The sequence below is a fragment of the Macrobrachium nipponense genome, chromosome 16 (genome assembly GCF_015104395.2).
Source record: "Macrobrachium nipponense isolate FS-2020 chromosome 16, ASM1510439v2, whole genome shotgun sequence".
In the NCBI taxonomy this organism is placed as follows: domain Eukaryota; kingdom Metazoa; phylum Arthropoda; class Malacostraca; order Decapoda; family Palaemonidae; genus Macrobrachium; species Macrobrachium nipponense.
This window is the reverse complement of record NC_087209.1, coordinates 38,742,149-38,752,042: the sequence shown is the minus strand read 5'-3', so window position 1 is coordinate 38,752,042 and position 9,894 is coordinate 38,742,149. Positions and strand designations below refer to the sequence as shown.

Below are 9,894 nucleotides of genomic sequence, written 5' to 3'. Positions count from 1 at the left end.
AGATGTTTGTGGTGAGGTTGTCGGAGATTTGCTCAGTTCATTTCGTCCCTGATGACGTTTCATATCGGAATGAGTCTGGCCATTCTTATGAAAGTCATTTTGTAGAAGAGGAGGAATATGACGTTGATGATTTTGATTCATCGTACTCTACATACAAATCAAGTAAGTTTTCACGTCTGGTACTACATAGGATTCACAATAGACAAATTAAGAGTTTTCTCTCATGTGGTACATAGGATTCTCAAAAGAAGGTTGTCCAAGATATACATAATGAGAAGTCTTCATAAAATTTAGTTTTTAGTGTTAATAGATTTGGTTCAAGTTGATGAAGGATTTATCGCATTTTTATAATTTCAGTTATCTATGATATGATGCCTCCGTCAGCTGCAAGTCATTTCTGAAATATTGTTCCTGATAAATTATCAACGTTAAAATTTAATTCATTGTTGAGTCGTCGCAAAGCTGCTATGAGTTTCAGTTCAATTATTTATTGTTTATTGACAATAAGAGTAGGCTCAAACATGCTACATATAATGTTTTCTATTTAAACTTTTCAGGTGTGATAATCATGATGGTAACGTCAAGGGAGGAATCTTGGTGGCTCTTTTGGAATCCCCCTGATCACTGGCAAGCCAGTGCAATGATGCTGGTAACCACATCTCCCTCGTGCGCCACCCAGGATTTCATGGTGACGCCTTTGCTGCAGCGAGCTCCTTCAATGGCTATGCTTTGTCCCTACGTTCCCCATAATTCCTCCACTACGGGGCCAATGTTCAAGGCATGGACTTGGCTTCCATACTCTTCGGGTCAGAGACTAGTAGATATCGGATTCTGGATTCCAGTCGCTTCCTAGAATGGAATGATCTTTTCCTGGACCGGTTCAGGGATATGAGCATGAAGCAAATAAACATACTGGCCAACACCTTAGATGTGCCTTACTACTACGCGAAAGAAGATGGAACTACTACAGGAATGGCACTGCAATTAGTGGAGACTCTGTCCAAGTGGCTTCATTACAAGTACAAGATCAAAAGCTCACGTAAGTTACTTCATTTATTACTCGTGTCTTTTTGATTATTTCTTATTTTATCTTCATTGGATTACTTTCTGCTCTGGACTGTGATTTGAATAACTTTGTCAACAGAGAACCACAATTGGAAGTACAATATAACTTTTAGGGAACTATTATTTCTAAAGATCGCCTATGTCACTGCAATGCCTCCAGTATAAGGTGAAAAAAAAAAAAATAGTTTCCAGATATCGCAATAATTGATGACAAGATTATTTCAGATATTGAACAATATACTGCAAGTTCAGATCTCAGGCACCTGGTTGAGTAGAAATCTGCCTGTCCATCATTCAATATCATCATAATACCAAATCATTGGTAGATATTTCCGAAAATTCTATCCTCTGTTTTAACTCTTTTTTATAAGAGGAAGGATACAATGTCCTAAATTACAATGTTCTAAAGTTGTTCATATTCTTGTGCGAATGTCAAAGAAACCCTAATACATGTGCAGTGATTTTGTACGAAACAACAGGTATTGCAAAACATCATTGAAAATTGAAATCGAAAAAACTTCTTTTACGAAGTGCAAGTTCTATTATATTTCATATTATGGGATTATGTCACTGTTAGCGATCCCACATATATATACATATTATATATATATATATATATATATATATATATATATATATATATAAATATATATATATATATCGAACTACAAATGTCCTTTAATATCTAATTCGCTCTACCTCGGAAAAAAAAAAAAAAACTTAATATATTTTCAAATATGTTTTAACCGAGGGGGAATTTATTAAAGGATAATAGAATGGCGATCGAGTAGAGCGAATTAGATATTAAAGGACATTTGTAGTTCGATATATGTATATGAATCACGGTAATGTGATAGACCTATATATATATATATATATATATATATATAATTATATATATATGTGTATATATATATATTTTATATATATATATATATATCTATATATATATATATGTTATATATATATATATATATATATATATATACCTATATATATATATATATATCTATATATATATATATATATATATATATAATATATATATATATATATATGATATGTAACACACACACATACACACACACAGACCACACACACATATATATATATATATATATATATATATATATATATATAATATATATATATATATATATATATATATATTATATATATATATATATATATATATATATATATATGTATGTATGTAAATTAAAGTGGTGTAATACTGTCTTGAAGAATAGTGGGTTTGTTAATCTTGATATTATCCATTATGATAAATTAAATGAAATTTGTCCTCTCTGCGAAACAAAGTAAATGTGCTGAAGCAATTTCAAGAAGCTGTGAAATCTCTTAATAGTAGATCTGTTTGTAATTTGGTAGCTAAATTGAACGAGAAACTCTCTTCCCTATATATGTTCGAGTACTATATAAAGTCCAGTAAGTTCACTCCTAAAAATATACGAAATGAAAGTAGACCAGCAGTTCCATGGTGGAATAACACTCGACGTTTATCATAGAAAATCACGAGTAAGTATAACCGGGAACACAAAGCCAGTGATTCCTTTAAAGCCAAGGAACGTAAATGGCCAAGCAACGAAAATACTTTTTTATAAGGCAAGAGGGAATCTTAGTCTTATTGCATAAATGGCCTACTCGGCTTCTAAATAATAAAAATATCCTGATATTTGTAGACTTGAGTGATGAATGAAATGAGCCTTATAATGCCAAATTTACTATGAAAAACTCAGAGGTGTTCTAAGCATACTCTTCTTTATTCATTGTTGAAACGTCCTCCTAAGGAGCAAAAATAAGTTACTTCTACAAGTCATAAACGAGTTGTTGGAAAACGGAAATACTGCCGGTGAAGTTGAACATACTATATTTCAATGACTTTGGCAATAAAACCAATCGAGACCATTTACATTTAAAACGACAAGCTGCAAATTTATTTCTCTAACATCTTGTGTATTGGTATGTGTATGTGGGAGAATATTAATACTAGATTTATATGGCACCTAGAAATGAATGGGCACCTCGACCCTTTCCAAATTAGGCATTTCACCTTGGGCCCTTCACTAGAAAACTGCCTAGCTAGAGCCAACAAAGATCCACTAATCATTGTCAAATAACTAAATTACTCCTTGATCTTGAAAAAGCCTGTGAAGCTACTCGGCACTTTAGTATCATCAGAAGATTTATGTTATAGTTGTTACGGGAAGCAAGGGTAGGGCTATAAACCATTTTTCAGCAGACGAGGTAATTGAAGTGAGACTTAGAAACGATTTCTCACCTCCAGTCCCTCAGATGGAAGTTTACCTTAGCCAGGTGGTTTTTGGCGTTACTTTTTAATAGCAATCACAGCATTACATAAGTAGTGAGTATTCTGAGGGGTTCATTATTTGTAGAAAATTGATAAGGGATCAGTTTATGTAGGATACATAAATTACTCTTTTATTTAGAAGCACAACTTTTTCGACAGGACTGAATGAAAGGATGTTCTGTTGTTTATAGTTGGTTAGACTTCTTAATGATAACATACAATGAACTGTTTTCTGTTTTAATCCATCTTCTCTTTATTCCAAAGGAGATGGGTTTGAATGGGAAACACCTCACTGCAGGTTAACTCTGAAAACTTATCAGTCCTTTCTATTCAAAATAATTTTGTCATTTTTTTTTCATTTCTTCACCTTCGACTGTTTCAGTTTTTTTTTTATATATTTAGAGAAAAGGGATTGCGGTGCTTATCAGTGTAAACTTGTTAATGAACATTTACTTTTTGTTGCTACTTTCTTCCTATTTTGTCCTTTGTCCACAGCTGTCGTGAACGTGACGGTAGTTGATGCGTTTGTCGAATCAGGCCAGAATGATATGCAGATTAACCTCGCTGTTCCAACAGTTGAACGAAACAAGAAGTTTCTGATATCGACGTCAATAGACTACCAAGGGTAGATATGCATATACAACTTTCTATTCCTCTTGCACGCAAGAAATTTTGTAATTATTGCTATCGCACGAAGCAAGAAGACCGTTCATTTGTAGATTTTTCAAGCGCGTAATTATAATAGTACGGATTTCTTCGTCTGAAGAAATGTTAGTGGTGATAACTCCCGCGACTGTTTACATATGATGCACGGAGACAGTATCTATCTTTATTGTCTTCTCCAACGACACCCGAATGGTCCGCATCCAGTATATCATACTTTGTGTTGATCCTGTTCAATTCATTAACGGATGTCTTTTTCTGCATGAGCCTAACAGTAAGACTGATACTATTTGGGAGCAAAGAAATACATCCTATTAAGATTCGTCAACGGCTAAAAAATAAAATTCTTATGGTGAGTCTTCAATGGCTGATACGCATAAATAAGACATCAAGAGTTGACTCGCGAACTTAGAGGTATCACCATCCACCACAATTATTGCCTTTTTTTTTCAAGATCTTTGCTCAGCATTTAAAAAAAATAAAACACGATAAAGTATTACGCTAGGGTTCGTTATATCACTTTCAATTGAACAGAGGCGCGGTCAAAACTTTTTCAGTCAATCTTAGTTCCCTTTACTACTGAACAATTTTCTTTGCGTAAACGGATGAACAACCTGGGAGGCAAAAGCAGCCTCGATCGATTCTAGAAAACTCTTTATTAGGTGAAAATATGAAGAGCTTGATTCAGATCCTGGTAGAAATTTTGTTGTTTTATTTATGCGCCCTGTTTGACGTTCTGAAAATGACTCGACTAGGGCGAATATTCACCAAAATTGCAGGGAGAGGAAAAATGATAAAATAAATATAGTTACCTGAAAAAATGAAATAAAGTTCAGTTAACATTTATCTTTAAAGTTTTAGATATCTTTCACCGAACAACGTCAAATTGCATTCCAATTGCAGTACAAGGAAAATAGCAAAAATGATCAAAATTAATGGAAAATATTGAGTTAATCTTGCATAAATGGTTTCAAGTCACGCCGTCAAATTTTTCCTATTATATTTCCTGATTTTAGTAATAGTTTACCTTCTCGTGTTATCTTTTATCGTAATAATATGCATCTTAAAGCCATTGGTAATCTAAATTCCTTGATAATCTAAATGCCCTGATAATCTAAATTCCATAATAATCTAAATTCCTTAATAATCTAAATTCCCTGATAATCTAGATTAACTTTTGCAGATATGGGCTGATACTGCAAGTGCCACCACCCATCCCGCGGTGGAAAAATATTGTGTATCCCTTTACTTGGATCGTTTGGCTAGCGGTTGTTCTTTCCATGATCTTCACTTCAGTTACATTCCATCTTCTGTACCATGAACATGAGAAGTCCATTGCAACTAACTCCTTAACAGTCGTACAGGTATGGTTTACCTCTATGTTCACTTTCAACGAATAAAAGAGAGAAATTTGCCATGAGAACTTGAATGGCAAAAGAAGCAGAAATCACAATGTGTGTGTCAGCTAAGTTTCGATAATGACGTCTGTTTCAGTTTTTGTTGTCCAACCCTCTGGCATCAGTTCCTGAATCGTGGAGGATACGTTGTCTTCTGATGCCCTGGTGGATTGGATCTTGGCTCATTGCTATGTCTTACACCAGCAATTTGATCGCTATACTCACAATTCCAGCTCCTCCATCCGAGATTAAGACGACGCTACAGTTAGCTGAAAGTAACTTCAGGTATGAATCGGTTAAAAATGTTAATATCTACACTCTGCACACACCCCCCCCTCTCTCTCTCTCTGAATTTCGTATACTATTACACAGCTGTACAGAATAAATAAGTTACCTGTAGAGATTTATGGTTTCGTAAAGGCAAGTGGAGTAATATGTAGGTGAAATTGCAACAAATGAAATTTTCCGTAATTTTCACATGTTTGTCCGGAAAGTCATATCTTTCAAGTTTAGTTAATAACAGTGACACAGGTACGCAGATGACAGGTAACAGCTCTTGGTTTAAGATATTAATGTCCAAAGTCCGCGACTGCTGTTCTTTGCCTTAAGACCATTTCTTCTTCAATATGACACAATAATAATGCAATGGTAATTGTCTTCGGTACAAATACGACCAAAATATCTGTCAGTGAACTTTTAATTAGCTGGTGAGTAATGGAATATGGCGAGTTAGTTGCAGGAAAGAGAAAAAAGAGCAGATTCCAAAATACTGGAGGCTAACAGCTTCTGCGGCTAATCTCTCCAAGAGTAAAAGTCAGTCATATATATATATATATATATATATATATATATATATATATATATATATATATGTATATATATAAGCGAAATACCACAGGATATAGTCTTAGTAAAGACGAAAGCGCTTGGATTTCTGACTATATTTTCCTGTGGTATTCGCTTATTTATGAAGTCGTGAATCTACGTGTGATATTTTGAATATATATATATATATATATATATATATATATAAAAATATATATTATTATATATACCGTATATACATATACATATATATATATCTCCAAGAGTAAAAGTGGCATATATAATATGTATATATATATATATATATATACTTATTTTATATATATATGTAAATATATAGAATCCACAGAAAATGATATCTTAGTAAAGCGAAAGCTTCTTGGATTTCTGACTATCATTTTCCTGTGGTATTCGCTTATTTAATGAAGTCACGTGCATCTACTGTGATATTTTAAGAATATATATATATATATATATATATATATATATATATATAATATATGTATATATATATATGTATATACATATAATATATATATATATATATATATATATTTATATATATATATATATATATATATATATATATATATATATATATATATATATATATATATATATATATGTTATATATGCACACATATTAAATGTGCAACAAAACGTAGTTTACTATCAGTCACTCGGTTCCAATAACTTCTTGTGAGATTTAGCACTTAGTTTTGCAACAGTTTGTTTGTAAGAGGCGCCTCGATATAAATTGTGAACGTTTGTGCTTTTCTCCGTAGCTTGTTAATTTTATTGATGGTAGAAGCTTGAAGTTTAATTTGCAAAGTGAATTGATTTTAGTGAATTTAATACATTTACATGTTTTTATAATTGCGAATTATTTGTATATTTGAATTATATGCTAAGTTCTTTTCAGATCTGAATTTTCAGTTTGGTGAGCTCAATGCACTGCTTTTTTGTGTGTTTACATTCTCTTACGTTTTTCCAAGATTCTTCCTTAATTTTGTTTTGTATATTAAAATTTTTTATTCGACCACTCAGTTTTGTTTGATAATTTAATTCAAGGACTTATTAAGTTAATTCAAAGTATATAATATAAATTTTTCTTCAAAGTAAAACTGTGAATATTGGTTATAAATTTTGAACTGACAGCAAACTAGTATTTAAAGTGCTACATGTAGTGTTTCATTTATTGACCACCTGTGATAGAAATAACTCTGTGAATAAACTACAGTGACATTTTTCTTCCTTCAGTTTTTGCTGAAGTGACTCTAATCGAGGACACACTTACAGTTATTTGATTGAAAGATACCAAAAGCCGAGAACTAAGCCAGAAGCCACCGGAGGGCAAACCAAAGTTAATAAAAGAGGTTACCGAGAGAAAGAGACATGCTGTCACTTCTCAGATGCCCGACTCCCAGTGAAAGCAGCAGTTCCTCATATGCTGAGCTGCCCTTGCTCCTTGTGTTTCACGTGGCTCCATTTCTGGGCCCTCCTTACCTTGATGGCATTAAAGGGAATTTCCCTTCTTTCATCGGCGCCCTTTAATTAAAGAAGCGGAATCCAGTGACCAAAAGATGGCAAAGAACGGGTGTAGTTGGCAGTCACTTTTGTCTCTATTACAAAATTTTTTTCCAATCTTTATTCTTGTGCCAACGTTCATAGCTACCACTGGTTATCCCCCCACAGCTGTGCTCCCCTGTTTTATGAACTAATCTAATTTAAGCACTGTGGTTCCCTTGAATAAGATTTACTTGAACTTATTGCTTGAATGACCTCCTAGTATTAGCAGTCGCTAAGATGTTCTATTAGGAAGATAATGTAAGTTGGTGTCCGTGTTTCACACCCTCCCCTTCAATACCATAACCTTCTGTAAAGTAATTCAGTCATTTCCTGCCCTTTGAGGGAATTCTGAGAATGTAAGATTTATATTATGCAAGTCGGAAAATTTTGGTAGCATCACCAAATTTTATCAGCCTTTGCGTGTTGCGCGTGTGTTTATATGGAAGTACCTTGCTTCAGGTATCCTATTGCCTTAATTCCTGCTGTGAGAGGTGGCTCTTCTTTATCTTACGCTCTGGGCATACCCCCATTTTCGCGCTCCAAGTCCTCAGGACGTGTCAGTAACCCAGCCACATGATTTCAGTGTTATAAGCAACTGTTCTTTCATTAATAAGTTGGACCTTAAGAGTCCTAGTACGTCTAGTAATTAGCTTGGAAATGTATCCCATTTAAATTTGATCCTTTGAGTTTTCCTTACATTTTCCCTTGAAATGTAATCTCGGGCCTAAGCTGTAAATCTCTGTTCATAAACTAGACCTCATAAGGTCTTTCTTTTGATTAAGTCAGATGTGTTTAGTTGTGGTCCAAGCAAGACGAGTCTAGATTTATGTAAATATCAAAGCAAAGGTGCTACTAAGTTGGCCAGCAAAATTCACTAATCCTAAAAGATCACACATAGTGCATGGAGATATGTACTGAACTCTTAAAATCAGCAACACTGAGCAACATTAAATGATGGAGCACTTTAAGAAGTTTAAGTTTCTACTGAAATCTCAAGACTTGGCACTGGAAGAAAATATTGAGTGGCACTGTTGAACTACAGGAGGTACACAACGGGGAAGGTCTACACGAATCTGCAAAGCAGGCATCGTTGTGACACAAATAATACCAGTGGTAAATTTACATTAATTAATAAAGGCAATGAGAGAAGTGTACAAAACACATGAAACATCAATGACTCAATATTACATTAATACAACGAAATTACTGTTAGCAAAGAAGCAAATACTTATATCACTGCTACAATGATTTCACTCGAATATCACGACTGCACTAACTCACGTGGGTCTCTGAAGGAGATGGAAACAATAAGGATGGGAATATGAGAAACAGTCTGAACAGGGAATGAGTGCAAAGAATAGAAGATGAAGGGCCGACCGAACACCTTCCAATTGAATTACCTTAGTCTGTGGACAAGACATGTGTAGATAAAAAAAAGAACATCAGTGGAAAGACTTCGGTCGCTTGCAGGTCCTCACAAGGGAATCAAAGTGATGGCACTACACATTCAGGCAGCCCTTAGGAACTTCAGGTGTGTTAGCTTCAATAAGAATGTCGGGGCAGACTTCTAGGCAGAATCCAGTCTCCAGACAGCATAGTCGTAGGGGAAACCATCGTGATCATCACAGAGACAAGTCTGTTAGAACAGCGTGCCGAGGTCGTCTGATTGACAGCACTTTGGAATGGAATATACCCCATTTACTGGCTACTTCGTAAAGCAATTTGGTAGGGCATGCCAGGTCATATTTATACCCATTTGTGGGATGTTCCGAAAATATCTTACCAAACTAGAGTGATCTCCTTGGGTCCTTTCATCTCAGCTGCAATCCTTTCAGGTACCTGAAAAAAGTTGTTGAACGCTGGCAGAAGAGGTGTGGAAAAAAGGGTACAATGGGTGTTAGACTGGGTCGAGAGCTTTGGGTTGGTAGGCGGGAGTGCAGGTGTGAGGAGGCAGAGTTGTGGGCGCATGAGGCTGCGACGATGATGGCAACAGAAAGGGCCTGGTCAAAATGGGTAAAGGTCAGGTCAGATGGACCACACGTGTGA

General features: G+C 34.6%; 1 protein-coding gene across 1 annotated transcript in view; it reads left to right on the top strand.

Annotated features, from left to right (window-relative positions):
- The first annotated feature begins 894 nt into the window (after positions 1-894).
- LOC135195309 (ionotropic receptor 21a-like) overlaps positions 895-9,894 on the top strand; it is a 13,816-nt gene continuing 4,816 nt past the window's right edge. Inside the window, exons 1-4 of the mRNA XM_064221571.1 lie at positions 895-1,039; positions 3,890-4,019; positions 5,241-5,421; positions 5,552-5,739. Coding sequence (XP_064077641.1) covers positions 895-1,039; positions 3,890-4,019; positions 5,241-5,421; positions 5,552-5,739 — 644 coding nt within the window. The remainder of the gene's footprint in view (positions 1,040-3,889; positions 4,020-5,240; positions 5,422-5,551; positions 5,740-9,894) is intronic.